At 38.4% G+C, this 16,580-nt stretch overlaps 1 protein-coding gene across 1 annotated transcript in view; it reads right to left on the bottom strand.

Annotated features, from left to right (window-relative positions):
• Nucleotides 1-16,580, bottom strand: part of CNGB3 (cyclic nucleotide gated channel subunit beta 3) — a 237,372-nt gene that overhangs the window by 26,418 nt on the left and 194,374 nt on the right. The window contains exon 14 of the mRNA XM_007957655.1: nucleotides 2,806-2,889. Within this exon, the coding sequence (XP_007955846.1) occupies nucleotides 2,806-2,889 (84 nt within the window). The remainder of the gene's footprint in view (nucleotides 1-2,805; nucleotides 2,890-16,580) is intronic.

Raw genomic sequence — 16,580 nt, 5'->3', positions numbered from 1 at the left:
TCTCACAGCAACACATAAGCCACCACAGGATGACAAACTGCCAGACAAGTTCATCTCCCTTAGTTGTTCCTAATCCTCTGCATTTGCCTACCTCAGGCCTTAATATAGAGCCATAGCCAAGTGAAAACAGCCTCCAAGCCCAGGGCCTGCCTACCTCAGGCCCTGGCCTTAATAAAGAACCACACACAAGTGAAAAGCAATCTCCAAGCCCCAGGCCTGCCTACCTTAGGCCCTGGCCTTAATATATGTTGTTGTTGTTGTTAATGTGCCATCGAGTCGCCCCGACTCATAGCAACCCCTCCTAGGGTTTCCGAGGCAGTATCACTACAGAAGTAGGATTGCCCAACCTTCCTTCTGAAGAGTGGCTGGTGGGTTTGGACTGCCAGCCTTCTGGTTAGCAGTCAAGTGCTTTAGGCACTATGCTACCAGAGCTCTTGCCTTAATATATAGCCACCCCTAAGTGAAAAGCAGCCTCCAAATCCCTTACCCGTCTGCCTCAGGTCCCAGCCTTTATAAAGAGCCACAACCAAGTGAAAAGCAGCCTCCAAACCCCCGGTCATGCCTACCTCAGGCCAGCCTTACTAGAGAGCCACACCCAAGTGAAAAGCAGCCTCCAAGCCCCTTGTGCATGTACCTCAGTTCCTGGCCTTACTATTGAGCCACACCCAAGTGAAAAGTAACCTCCAAGCCCCGTAAAGATTTACCACCTTGGAAACCCAATGGAGGTTGCTATGTGTCAGAATCGGCTTAATGCCAGTTTTTTTTTTTTTTTTTTTTTAGCTATTACAAACACTCCTGGTAACTTCATTCTCCCCCTTATTCAATTTAATCTATTTTTTAGTTATGCATTTATGCAATTTCATTTGTTTATTATTTATCTCTTCCATTAGGCAAGTGGTTCTCAACCCTGGCTGCATTTTAGAAGCATCAAGGGAGCTGTTTTTTTGTTTTGTTTTTTTAAATAACGATATAGAAGCGCCACCCTAATCAATTGAATTGCTGGGGATGGAGCTCAGCACCTACATTCAGGTGATTCTGATGTACACTGTAAATTGTGTACTGCTACATTAGAGTATAAGCTCCTGGAGGACAAGAATCATCTCCTTTTGCTCACTGCTATACACATCAAAGGTCCCTGGGTGGAACAAACGTTTTGTGCTCAGCTACTAACATAAAGGTTGATGGTTTGAACCAACTCAGGGGTGTCACAAAAGAAAGCCTTGGCAATCTGCTTCTGTAAACATTACAGCCAAGAATACCTTATGGAGAAGTTCTACTCTGTAACACATGAGGTCAGGGGTGCCATGGGGTAGGATTGACTTGATGGCAGTGGGCTTTTTTCTTTTTGGCTTTTGCATACACCCACTAGCCAGCATAGTGCCTAGTCTATACTAAGTCTTCAAATTTATTTATTGAATTATACTGAATAGATGATATTGAAATTTTTGCTCTAATTTTTGCTTTATTGTGGTTCTTTACATTCCCTCCTTCTGTGGGCACAGTTCTTCCTTTCTGCTTTAATTCTTCTACCTGAACACCTGTTCAGGTAATTCTTCTACCTGAACACCTGTTCAGGTAATTCTTCTACCTGTTAATTCTTCTACCTGAACACCTGTTTCCTCTTTCACTTTGTTCACCCATATTCATCCATTGAGACTTAGGTTGGACATCATCTTCTCCAGGAAATCTTGCCAGTACCTCCAGAAGGACAAGTGACCCTATTCTGTTGTCCTATAGTACCCTGTACTTATTTCTACCACAGTTCTTAACTCTTTACTTATAAGTTCTTAACTTATATAACTCTTGAGTTATATAAGTACTTCACCACCAAGGTTGTTGATCATCTCTCATTTCTTTGAACTTCTTATCTTCCTCTATTTTTAATTTTGATTCTTGACTCCACCATTGATTTAGTCCTTCAAGATATAAAATCTAGGGTCATCATTCCTTCTCTCCACCCTAAGTTAATAATCAGAGATATGCAAAAATATTTTATAAGGGAATATTCGGTTTAGAGTTATTTATAATTATTATCATAGCAAACATTTGGAAATGATCTAAATGTCCAACAATAGGGAGTTGGTATGGCATGTCCATCTACAAGAATATTATGCAGCTTAAAAACTCAGGTTGTAGAAGAATACATAACAATATGTAAAAGATTTGTATGACATATTGTTACATGACAAAACAAGCTTCAAAACACACACATATATTTATAGATATGATGCCAATTCTATAAAACAAGCTATATATGTCCATCAATCCATATAAAAATATAAGACAACATATATTAATGGTGATTATTTCTGGGTGGTGGAATTTTTGTCTTTGTGATTTTATGCATTTTCCTTTTTAAAAATAATGTATCTATATTGCTTTTGTAATCATCAGAAGCATAGTAAAGTTTTATAAAATGTGGCACTGATTATTTACAAACAGGGTAAGCCAAACAGAGCTAACTGGTGGTTTGCTGAAGACATGAGAAGAGCAGAACCACCTTTTGCTTCTGTCACTTTTTTCTCTGCTCCAAATATTTGGAATTAATGAGGTATGACAACTAATACACAGAGCAGTTTTTCAGACTACTAGTGTCACATAACCTAAGTAATGAAATCTACATTGTCTTGTTTCATTTTCATTTCGAGAGCACATTACTGTTATACAGAACTGTATATCATAATTATTTTTATATCATGGAATTCACCCCAGACAAGTTTTATTGAAACTATACTCTTGACCTATGTTTGAACTCCTTTTCAACGTATTTACTAGTTTTGCATTTGAAAGATAGCATGTACTTACTTTTTTGCAGACAAAATCACCAGGTAGATAGACAGTGGATTTCAATCTTAGCAACATGTCATAAATCATCTGCATATCACAACCCTACATAAAGAAAAAGAATTTGTTTAGACACATCCAAAAGACCAGTACTATTAATGATTTTTAAATGCACAGGAAGTAAAAAGTAAAAGGCATTATCTATGCTCGAACTAGACTATTAATGGAAATAGAGTCTTTTTGGGGCCAAAATTTAAAGGAAAAAAATATAGTACTGTGACAAGAATTTGTTTACTGGCTAAATAGATGTGGGTTTGAATCCTGGTTGCACTACTTAATGCTATGTAACTTCTTATGCCCTCACATGTAAAATAACATGAGGATAAAATTGGTCTTTATACCATATTGGTAAAGTTAAGCATTGCCATTGGGTCAATTCTGAATCATAGCGACTCTGTAGGTCTGAGTAGAGCTGTCCGTAGGGTTTCCAAATCTATACATATTCACAGAAGCAGACCGCACAACTTTCTACTGAAGAATGACTGGTGACTTGGAGCAGCCACTTTTGGTTAGCAGCCCAGTGTGCCACCAGGACTCATATATAAGATGTAAACTCAAAAAACCAAAAATCACTGTCAACGAGTTGATTCTGACTCGTAGTGACTCCCATTGGGTTTCCAAGGCTGTAAATCTTTACAGAAGTAGACTTCCCCATCTTCCTTGCACACAGTGGCTGGTGGGTTTGAAACGCTGACCTTCTTCTAGTTAGCAGCCAAATGCCTTACCAGCTACACCACCAGAGCTCCTTAAATAAGATATAATTGATCTTTATTATCTGGAGATTCCATATTTAGAATTCACATACTAGCTAAAATTTATTTGTAACCCCAAAATCACTATTTGCAGCACTTTCACAGTCATTTGAGGACATGCACAAAACAGCAAAAATTGGAGTAGCCTGATGTACATTTTCCCAGCTATGGTAGAGCAAGGTGATGCCTGTCTTCTTGTTTCACCTCTTACACTGTACAAAAGGGTCCTTGTCATGGTTTATTTAGTGTCATGTTCTTTGCATTTTTGTACTTTTTGGTGATTTCACTGTTTAAAATGGCCCACGAGCATAGTGCTGACATGTTGTCTAGTGTTCTGAAGTGCGACAAGACTCTGATGTGTGCTATGAAGAAAATGTATATTAGAAAAACTTCCTTCAGGTACTGTTAGCTGTGAATTCAGTGTTAATGAACCAATAATATATTTTAAATAAGATGTCTTTAAGCAGAAACACACATAAAACACAGTTGTACTGACTGGTTGATGAAAATGCTGTGATACCTAATCCTGCATTTCCCTTCGGAGCAATGGTTCAGTATCTGCCAGCTCAGTGTTTGTAACTTTATAGACCGTGCTATTATGAATAATGAGAATTGACTGTAATGCTAAATATAACATAATAATAGTGTTACATTATTACAGTTAAGTGTAGTATAGGCTATTAGGACTGACTTATATAGAAATCTTTGCTTAATATTTTCTCTCTTACAATATCTTTTATACCATTGTTATGTATCATTATTAACTTTACAAGTCTGTATGTCCTTCTTTCTCAACTCAATTACCATCTTTCTAAAGGAAGGAAAAAAGAAAAAGAAGCCAAAAAAACAACCAAACTCACTGCCATCGAGTCGATTGGACTCACAGAGACCTCTCTTTGGGTTTCCGAGGCAGTATCTCTACAGAATTAGATTGCCCAGTCTTCCTTCTGAGGAGTGGCTGGTGGGTTTGAACCACCAGCCTTCTGGTTAGCAGTCAAATGCCTTAAATACTATGCCACCAGCACTCCCTCCTAAAGGAAGAGGAAATGTATATAGAAGTTATACAAGCAATATCTGGTGAGCAAATGACAGTCCTAATCAACTATTTAAAAATAATTTCTTTTACTTTTGTTGTTGTTGAGAATATATACAGCAGAACATACAGCAATTCAGTGATTCCTTCCTGTACAGTTCAGTGATATTCTTTGAGTTGTGCAACCATTCTCACCCTCCTTTTCCAAGTTGTTCCTCCGCCATTAAAATAAACTCACTGTCCCCTTAGCTTTCTATCTAATCTTTTGAATTAATCTTGTCAATCTGATCCCATATAGTTTTTTTTTAATTTAATTGTGATTTGAATGAGTTTACAGAGTAAATTGGTTTTCCATTAAACAATTCATATACATTTTGTTTTGTGACATTCATTGCAATCCCAACAATGTAAAGGCACACAAAAAAGTCCAACTTTTTTCTTCTTCTTCACAGAGAAAAGGCCAAGGTTAGCAGGAAGGCTTTCTTAATACAGTCCAAGAACTATTGATGATATGCTACTATGAGCAAGGCTTTGCAACAGGCCCTGGGAGAAATCAAAGATGAAAGAGAGCAAGCTTAGTTGGGATGATTCCGTAAGTAAAGAGAAAAACTGTAATTTATGCTAGAAGGCGATCATGTTGTAAGACATTGCCAGATAAATATCCACAAGACTTTTAAGACAAGTAGGCTTAGTTCTTCCTGAGAATGGAGAGGGGAGAAAAGCAAAGCATAGGAAAGTGTTCATAGTTCTGTGGGTATGGGAATGCGAGTTATTTGAGTATGGGTATGATTTGTATTTCCAAAGATGCATAAAGGTTCTTTTGTCGTTGTTGTTGTTGTTATGTGCCATCAAGTCGGACTCGACTCATAGCAACCCCTCCTTGGGTTTCTGAGGCGGTATCACTACAGAAGTAGATTGCCCAACTTTCCTTCCGAGGAGTTGCTGGTGGATTTGAACCGCCAGCCTTCTGGTTAGCAGTCAAGTGCCTTAGGCACTACGCTACCAGAGCTCCTTTTAGGTAGAGGGAATTTACTTTGTCTTTCCTTGTTTTATGCTTTTTACTTTTCACCAAACCCAAAAAGCCAAACATACTGCCTCTGAGTCAATTCTGATTCATAGCAACCCCCATTGGGTTTCTGAGGCGGTAAACCTTTGCAGAAGGAGATTGCCTCATCTTCCTTTAGCAGAGCAGCTGGTGGGTTTGAACTGCCAACCTGGTTAGCAGTCAAATGCCTTAGGCACTGGGCCACCAGAGCTCCTTAATTTGCACAGAAGTATGTAATTTTTATTTGTATTTACTTATTTATCTCTGGTAGTGTAGTACCTAAGGCACTTGACTGCTAAGCAGAAGGCTGGCGGTTCAAAACACCAGCAACTCCTCAGAAGGAAGGTTGGGCAATCTACTTCCATAGTGATACCGCCTCAGAAACCCAAGGAGGGGTCTCTATGAGTCGGGTCAGACTCTACGGCACATAACAAAAACATTTATTCTTACCATGTCTTTTGAGTTAACATATTTGCTAAAGAAAACCACTGAGAAATTTACATTTTTTCCCCTAAAATATGTAGTTATTTTGTTCTTGGTAAAAATTCTCTAATAAATAGTTTATATAACTAATTTCTTATAATAATGTCATCAGTTCAGAATAATTTCATTTCAAAATTGGCATCCTGATCACTCAGAACCTCCTTAGAAAAAACACAAATAAACTCTGGATAGATCTTAGTATCTCCTCCATTAAGGAAAGTTAGTGTCTTTGATGTTTTAAAGAAAATCCATTAGAAATGTGCTTGTAAGTTCTCAAGTATGTCTAGAATATGACTGCAATAAAGTTACCTCTCCACATACATGGAGGAAATTTACATGGAAAACGATCAGAAATAGAAGATTTCAAAATGCCACTTACATTTACTTTCATGTGCACAATTTTATATTTGGGGTTTTATTATTTTTAATCTTAATTATAATTTGAAGATCAAAAATAAAGTTTTAATTCCTTGAACATTTTCTATTGGAATGCACTGTGATGAAAATTCTCAGCTATATGTACTCACAGGAAATATTAACATTTTAAAATACTATTTTCCTCTGGTTCTAGATATGTGCAAAGGTGCATGTGGCAGTATTGTTTTCAGTATCGAAAAATTTGGAAAAAACCTAGTATCAATCTGTGGGCCGATAAAATATTGAATATTTATAGGTTAGAGTACCATAGAGTGTTGAAATAAATAAACAGGATCTCTCCCTATATGTCCCATTTTTTCTATTGCTGTTGAGTCAATTCTGACTCATAGCAACCCTATAGGACAGAGAAGGTCTGCCATATAGAGTTTCCAAGGCTGTAAATCTTTACAGAAGCAGACTGCCACATCTTTTTCCCATGTAGTGGTTGTTGGGTTTGAACTGTTGATCTTCTGATTAGCCGCTGTGAGCTTTCAGTACTGTGTCACCAGGACACCATATATATATGGAGCGAGAGACAGAGAGCGAGAGAGAGAGAGAGAGAGAGAGAGAGAGGAGGGAGCACACAAATATATATACACGCACACACACACACACACACACACATATATAAAACTACAAAACCAAATTCACTACCGTTGAGTCGGTCCTGACCCATAGCAACCCCTCCTAGGGTTTTTGAGGCAGTCTCTGTGTGGAAGTAGATTGCCCAGTCTTCCTTTCAAGGAACATGTTGCTTATAAACCCACTGCCATCGAGTTGGGTCTGACTCATAGCGACCCCTCCTTGGGTTTCTGAGGCAGTATCACTACAGAAGTAGATTGCCTAACTCACCTTCCGAGGAGTGGCTGGTGGGTTTGAACCACCAGCCTTCTGGTTAGTAGTCAAATGCCTTAGGCTCTATGCCACCAGAGCTCCCTATGTTGCTTATAGATATATGTAAAATTACAAAGAATTGTAAATATTTTCCAATATCATGTTAATGGCCACTTCTGTTGTGGGATGAAGGAAAATGGATCTGATGATACTACAACTTTAATTTTTATTAATTTCAATAAAAATAAAAGTAAAAAAAAAAATACAGAATAATTTATAGGGACCAAGTAGCCTTTGTTGGGAAACATATTTTACCTTTGCTCTTCTATCCTTCAGATGTGCTCATTGGTAGAAAGCATTAACTATGAAATAAATTAAAAAACAGATAAGCCCACAATTAGTCCTCTCATCAGTAGGAACACACACAAGCACTTACATCCATAGATCTTAGCTTAGATTTCCCCAGAGAAAAACATTTGAACCACCATAAGCCTTTCATGACCACTGGTACATGTGAGTACCAGTTATATTTTCTGCATCTGGGCTTTATTGGTATGCTTTTGTGCCACTTGTAACATGTGCTGGTGTTGGGGGAGGGACTTATGTAACTGCATAAAATGGAGGAAACTGTGTTGGCACTGTATTTCTGTGGTGAGAGGTTGTTGTATGTGGTAGTGATCCCAGAAGTGAAATTTTGTGAAACTTTTGTTTTGTTGGGCTACTGTACAGTGAGATGAGGCTTGTAAGTATATTTACTATTTCCTTTATATTGTTAGGAAGGTGTATTTTTTTTGGCAATGGTGAGAATACAAGTGAATAAGTTATTTTCAGGTGAAATACAGTATAAGCACATGTCTTCAACATACTTCATGACTACAGGTACAAATAAGTGCCAGTTATATTTTTTGCTGCTTGGGATTCTGAACAATTATGTGTAGCCAGTTGGGAGCTCTGGTAGCATAGTGGCTAAGGCACTTACTGCTAACCAGAAGGCAGGTGGTTCAAACCCACCAGCCACTCCTCGGAAGGAAGGTTGGGCAATCCTACTTCCGTAGCGATACTGCCTCGGAAACCAAGGAGGGGTCGCTATGAGTCGGGGCCGACTCGACGGCAAACAACAACAACAACAACAGTGTAGGGTGCCTTTATGTGTTACCCCTTGTTTTCAAAGGTTTCTTTCAATAGTAATAATGATAAAAAAGATAAGAGAAAACATTTTTTTTCCCTGCCTCATTCCACATATCCTACCTCCAGGTCTATTGGTACATATTTGCATCACATACTATTTCTAAAAATCCATCAGACATAACAAAGGATTACCAACACTTAATGATTCAGCAAGCATTCTGTTAATGAAAAAAAGTTACATCAAAAAATTACAAACATAGAAGAACATGGTGCACTAGACAGATCTGTAGATCCAGATTCCATTATCATTCTTTAAAGAGATGGAAAAACTAATCATCAACTTTATATGGAAAGGAAAGAGACCCTGGATAAGCAAAGCACTGTTAAAAAAGAAGAGAGTAGGAGACCTCACAATTCCAGATCTCAGAACCTACGAAATGTATAGCCATGGTAGGCAAATCATCTTGGTATTGGTGAAATGACAGACACATAGACCAATGGGACAGAATTGAGAACCCAGACATATATCCATCCACCTATGGACAGCTGATCTTCAACAAAGGGCCAAAGTCCACTAATGGAGGGAAAGATAGTCTCTTTAACAAATGGTGCTGGCAAAACTAGATATTCATTTGCAGAAAAATGAAACAGGATCTATATCTCTCACCATATAAGAAAACTAACTGAAGATGCATCAAAGACCTAAATGTAAAACCTAAAACCATAAAGATCCTCAAAGAAAAAATAAGGGCAAAATTGGGGGCCCTATTATTTATGTTATGTTATGTGCCATCGAGTCGTCCCCGACTCATAGTGACCCCTCCTTGGGTTTCCGAGACAGTAACTAGAAATGCACAAACAGCAGAATACAAACTAGATGCTGGGACTGCCTAAAAATCAAACATTTATGTGTATCAAAAGACTTCTTGAAGAGTGAAAACAGAGCCCATAGATTGGGGAAAAAAAATTGGCAATGACATATTGGACGAGGGACTAATCTCTGAAAGTTATAGAAAACTTAAAACCTCAACAACAAAAAGAAAAACAATCCAATTTAAAAAAGGGCAGAGAACATGAACAGGTACTTTACCCAAGAAGACATTCAGGTGGCCAAGAAACATATGAAAAATGCTTGTGATAATTATCCTTTAGAGAGATGGATATCAAAATAGCAATGAGATATTATCTCATCCCAGCATTAATAGCAAAATTAAAAAAAAAAAACAAAAAACCAGAAAACAACAAATGTTGGTGAGGGTGTGGAGAGACTGAAACCCTCATACACTGCTAGTAGGAATGTAAAATTGTGCAACCACTGTGGATGAAATTATGGTGCTTGCTTAAAATGTTAAAATTAGAAATATTATATGATCCAACAATCCCACTACTAGGAAATATTTCCTACAAAAAGAAGAACCATGACACAAATAGATATATTTACATCCATGTTCATCAGAGCACTATTCACAACAATAAAAAGATGGAAACAACCTAAGTGACCATCAATGGATGAATGAATCAACTACAGTACATACACAGAATGGAATACTATGCAACATTCATGAATAACAATGAGTCTGCAAAACACCTTATAATATGGATGAACCTGGAATACATTATGCTGAGTGAAATTGGTCAATCATAAAAGGACAAATATTGTATGAGACCACTCCCAAAAAAGTCAAGAATAGGTTTACACACAGAAGGAAATATACATTGAAGTTTGCCAGGGAAGAGTAGGCAAATTGCTAACTAGAGGGTAGACATGTATTCATTTGGGTGAAGGGAAAGATAATATAGAATTGGGGGATGGGGTATCAGCACAAAATGATCAAGGAAGACTCTGGGAAGAGAAAAAGAGTTAAAGGTTGCTGTGTTGTTGTTAGGTGCTGTCGAGTTGGCTTCGACTCATAGCGACCCTATGTACATACAACAGAATGAAACACCGCCCGATGTCCTGTGCCAGCCTCACAATACTTGCTACACCTGAACCCATTGTTGCAGCCACTGTGTCATCCATCTCATTGAGGGCCTTCCCGTTTTTCGTTGACCCGCCACGTTACCAAACATGAGATCCTTCTCCAGGGCATGGTCTTTTCTGACAACAGGACCAAAGTAGGTCAAAAGATGTATGGCCATTCTTGCTTCCAAGGAGCACTCGGGCTGCACTTTCGGGACAGATTTTTTAGTTCTGGCAGTCCATGGTACTTTCAGTATTCTTTGCCAACAAACAGCACAACTCAAAGCATCAACTCTTCTTTGGTCTTCTTTATTCATTGTCCAGCTTTCACATGCATATTGAAAATACCATGGCTTGAATTAGGTGCACCTTAGTCTTCAAAGAGACATCTTTGCTCTTCAGCACTTGAAAGAGGTCTTTTGCAGATTTACCCAGTGCAATATGTCATCTGATGTCTTGACTGCTGCTTCCAGTAGTGTTGATTGTGGAACCAAGTAATATGAAATCTTTGAAAACTTCAATCTTTTCTCCATTTATTGTGATGTTGCTTATTGGCCCAGTTGTGAGGATTTTCATTTTTTTACATTGAGATGTAATTCATACTGCAGACTGTAGTCTTTAATCTTCATCAGTAAGTGCTTCAAGTCATCCTCACTTTCAGCAAAGTCGTGCCATTTGCATATCGCACGTTGCTAATGATCCTTCTTCCAATCCTGATGCCACATTCTTCTTCATATAGTCCAGCTCCTCACATTGTTTGCTCAGTATATAGGTTGAATAACTATGGCGAAAGGATACAAACCTGACATACTCCCTTCCTCATTTTAAACCAGGCAGTATCCCCTTGTTCTGTTCAAATGACAGCCTCCTGGTCTATCTACAGGTTTCTCATGAGCATAATTAAAAGTGTTCTGGAATTCCCATTTTTCTCAATGTTATCCATAATTCATTATGATCCACACAATCGAATGCTTTTGCATAGTGAATAAAACACAAGTAAACATCTTTCTGGTATTCCTTGTTTTCAGCCAAGATCCATCTGACATCAGCAATGATATGTCTCGTTCCACATCCTCTTCTGAATCCAGCTTGCATTTCTGGAAATTCTGTCAATATACTGCTGCAACTATTTTTGAATTATTTTCAGCAAGATTTTACTTAAGTGTGACATTAATGATATTTTTCGATAACTTCCACATTTTGTGGGATCACCTTTCTTTGGGATGGGTACAAATAGGGATCTCTTCCAGTCAGTTGGCCAGGTAGCCATCTTCCAAATTTCTTAGCATAGATGAGTGAGTGCCTCCAGCATGGCATCTGTTTGTTGAAATATATCAGTGGGTATTCCATCAATTCCTGGAGCCTTGCTCTTCACCAATTCCTTCAGTGCAGCTTCGACTTCTGCGTTCAGTATCATTGGTTCTTGATTATATGCAACTTTCTGAAATGGAGGAACATCAACCAGTTCTTTTTGGTACAGTGACTCTGTGTCTTTCTTCCATCTTCTTTTGATGTTTCCTGCATCATTCAATATTTTGGCCATAGAATCTTTCAATATTGCAAGTCAAGGCTTGAATTTTTTTCCTCTGTTCTTTCAGCTTGAGAAATGCTGAGCGTGTTCTTCTCCTTTGGTTTTCTAACTCTAGGTTTTTGCACATTTCATTATAATAATTGACTTTGTGTTCTTGAGCTTCTCTTTGAAATCTGGCTCTTTTATCTTGTCATTTCTTGCATTTGCTTTAGCTACTCTCCATTCAAGCGCAAGTTTCAGAGTCTCTTCTCACATCCATTTTGGTCTTTTCTTCCTTTCCTTTGTTCTTAATGACCTTTTGCTTTCTTCATGGATGATGTTCTTGATGTCATACCACAATACCTCTGTTTTTTGATCATTGGTGTTCAATGCCTCAAATCTATTTTTTAGATGGTCTCTAAATTCAGGAGGGATATAATCAGGGTCATATTTTGGCTCTTGAGGACTTGTTTTAATTGTCTTCAGCTTCAACTTGAACTGCATATCGAGCAGTTGATTCCACTGTCAGCTCCTGGCCTTGTTTTCCCTGAAGATATTGAGCTTTTCCATTGCCTCTTTCCATAGATGTAAAAGGTAGCAAAAGTAAATACTATTACATACATAATCCTAAAATAACATTGATAAGAATAACCTAAAAGTGGATACATAGATAGACATACATAGACAGTGATGGGAAGGTGAATGGGATTATGTCCGTGAACATATATAGAATATTTCTATATATGTATTTATATGTGCCAGAAATATATCCATGAATATAGTAGACTGCTAACCAGAAGGCTGGTGGTCCAAACCCACCAGCCACTCCTCAGAAGGAAGATTGAGCAATCTACTTCCAAAGAGATACCACCTCGGAAACCCAAGGAGGGGTCACTGTGAGTTGGAAATGACTCCAAGGCAGTGAGTTTGGTTTTAAGGAAGACTGAGCAATTTACTTCCATAGTGATATCATCTTGGAAACCCAAGGAGGGGTTGCTATGAATCAGATCTGACTTGACAGCAGTGAGTTTGGTTTTGTTGGTTTGATACAGGGGGCAAAGTTATGAATAGTCCTAAGCCATAACCAAACACCTTGAGGGAATGAATTGCTGGACTTGGAGGCTTAGGACCACAGTCTTGGGGGACACTAAGGTCAGTTGGCATAACATAGTCCACAAAGAAAATGTTCCACATCCAACTTTGGTAAGTAGGAACTGGGGTCTTAAAAGCTTGTGAGTGGCCATCTAAGGTACAACTACTGGTCTCTCCCCTTCCACAGCAAAGAAGAGTGAGGAAAATCAAAGATGCGTGGAAACATTTAGTCCAAATAATGAACCACAAGAACCTCAGCCTCTACCACTCTGAGACCAGAAGAACTAGGTGTTGCTCAGCTATTGCTACTGAGCACTCAGAAAGGGATCATAATAGAAGGTCCTGGATGGGGTAGGAGGAAAATGTGTAACAAAACTCAAAAGCGTAAGAAAGACCACACTTACTGGTCTGTTAGAGAATGGTGGGACCCCAAGATTATGAGACTTAGTCAAGCCTGGAACTGAACTCAACCCCCATGGATCAACTTTAACCAAACAGTAGATAGGCCTAAGAGGTGAACAGTAATAGCAGGAAGGTAAGAATCTGTTCTGGTTACCTAGTGCCACTCTGACAAGAATATACCACAAATATATTAACAAACAGAAGTTTATTCTCTTACAGTTTGAAGGCTGTAAGTCCAAGTTCAAAGTGCCAGGCTCTAGAGGCTGGATGAAAGCCCCTCAGCCTTGAGCGTCAGCTCTGCCTCCAGCTCCTGTCCCATTGAAGCTAGAGGCTTTTCTTCACTCACACAGCTGCTGGCTGCTGAGGCTAGCAAGCCCAAGGTTGACAAAAAGGCACAGTTCTGATATTACCAAATTACACAGGCCATTAATTCAAGTCCATTGTAAGTCCCAAGGTCAGCAGAGCATGGCAGCCTGCTAAACAACGACACAGCTGCATGCAGGGTTCAAGGTGCCATAAGCTAGAAACCATTCCCAAAGCTGCTTCTTATATATGGGAAGCAGACCACATACCCTAAGCAGCTACTTAGCTGCTTGTGGTAGATCCCACCATGGAGTTGATTGCCAGTCTCATTATGGGGAATAACTACCACCAGCTGCTGCTCAGCCACTCAACCACGTGCAGCCAAGTTGACAACAAACATAATCACCACAGCACCTTTTAGAACAATCAACCATAAGAGACCAAAAGGACAGCATTTGCTCAGGGATTAAGCTCAGAAGGCAGGAAGGGATAGGAAAGAAGGACAAATGGACATGGTAAACCCAAGGAGGAAATGGAGAGTGCTATTACACTGTAGGGATGGCAATCAATTTCACAAAACAAAATGTATATGAACTGTTGGAAAACAGGTTGCTCTGTAAACTTCCACTTAAATTGCAATAAACAGTTAAAAAAAATCACAAATATAAAATAATTAGTCATGAAAGGACTAAATGTGGCTTTTTATTTACATACTTGGATAGAGTATGGATCGTAACACAAACTGAACATAGCAGTTGTATGTAGTAAAACTTTACCTCTTACAATTTACCAATTAAATGATTCTGTCTCTTAACAATTGCTTTAGGCAGAGGTGTCACTGGGCTTGGGGCAGCTCTGACCTTGGACTAATTACTTCTCTGGATTTAGGCATTGTGAAATGAAGTTCATATTCTGATGTTGTTATATTTTATGTGTTTTGATAACTATTATCTTTTTTTTCCTAATAAATGATTTTTTTTTCTTGAGATATAATTTGCTACATTATTACATGATTAAAAAGAGTTACATCCTGGGGCTACCTTTTTTTTTTTTTTTTTTTTTTTGTAAGTCAGCTCCACTTCCTTTATAGATGTCATTAGGAAGTTTACTGATTTATAGGAAGTCAGAGCATAGCCATTGTTTCCTAAATGTCCCTTTTTTTAAAATAAAGTGAGTTTACCTGTAAAAGCATCAACATTAACATTATATTAATACATCACATTTGTATTAAATGTTGCTGTTTTCTCATATTTGCCCAGTTAATCCTCCAAACCTCCCTGTGATGCCTAGTGTTAATTATCATCACTGTCATTTTCAGATGAGGAAATGGAGGCTCAGGAAGTCTATTGACTTTCCCTATGGTCACAAGAAGGTGTCAGAGGAAAAATGGTACCAGAAAGTGTATTTTTATCTCCACTCTCAGCAACTTGAATGCAAGATGTGTGCATTATTCACTGTTTTATTCCCGATGTTGCACCCGAACCCGAGGCATGGTAGGCACTAACAGATATGGGTTGGTGTATGGAATGAAATGGTTAGATTTAATTCCATTTTTGACAATGCAAACTCCAGTGCTGTATAAAAATCTTGTGTTTCAGAATTGAGTAAGGATTCTGGTGCATTGAACAGTGTTGGAAGAAATTAACTTTTTATTCCAAACATAACCTATAGGTTAGATGGTGGTTTCTATACTCAGGAAGTTCTTCTTATATCAAGGCAAGTGCTGAACAAAACTATGAAAGTGGTAAAATTTGTCTTTGGAATACCTACCTTTTCAGCCCAGTTGGACATCTCCATTTCCAACCTCATTTGTGCTTTCTTCCAAACAATTTAAGACATTATCAGTAATTTATATCTCACTGTGAATTTAAGTCCCATCAAGTATAAACAACAGTCTTCTGGGCTTTTCCAACCCAGTCTTATTTCTTAATATAAAAGGAAATTCTTTGCCCCATATCAAACTCCATTCTCATGAAACTAGTGAATGATGGGTAACATGTCTAGGGCAGGAAATTCTGAATCCAGTTGCATAGGCCATTGAGGCAAAGTCAAGCCTGATAGCTGTTAGGAGCAACAAAGTCAAGTGTGATGAATAATTTGCAAGACATTAGGATTTCATAACTTAGCAATATTGTGTTACAAGTGATGTTTGCCCTAGCCCTACACTTAATATCTGCAAACACTAGTAAAAGGCATTTTCATTAACCATGAATTGTTGGCATTTTTAACAGTGAGCTCATGACCTAGATGAACTCCATTCAACTGCTATTCAATATAAATAGCAACAATACTTTATTAAGGATACTAAAAAAACAAAAACAAATTAAGGCTACAAGGATAAAAATAAAGTTGAGCTCTCTGGTCTCAGGTCTTTGGAAGTAAATATGTGAAGGTCTATCTGAACAGAGTGCCACTACTGCGGGATCCATGTATGCGTGGTGGATATCATTTCAACTTTCCTTTACGCCCTTGGCCAGTCTATTACTCAAAGGCAAAACTCTTCGTCCTCATCTTTCCGCTGAAGCTACAGCCTTTCCAAGCTTTACTTGCCACGTAATCACAGACGAGTCACAAATCCTAATAAGGTAACCTGTTCGGGCTGGCTGATTCACATTCACAGGGCAACAAATATCAGCAAGATACATTTTGCCTTACTTGTCAGACTTGTAGTACCTACGTTGCAATTTTGGTGTCTCTGGGTTGAGCTGTGGTGTAGTGCCTAAGGCATTTGACAGCTAGCCAGAAGGCTGGCGGTTCAAACCCACCAGTCACTCCTC

This window comes from Orycteropus afer, unplaced genomic scaffold (genome assembly GCF_000298275.1).
Source record: "Orycteropus afer afer isolate SDZICR_OR568_19922 unplaced genomic scaffold, OryAfe1.0 scaffold00769, whole genome shotgun sequence".
NCBI lineage: Eukaryota > Metazoa > Chordata > Mammalia > Tubulidentata > Orycteropodidae > Orycteropus > Orycteropus afer.
Note: the sequence above shows the minus strand (reverse complement) of the source record. Positions and strands in the feature narration are given on the sequence as shown.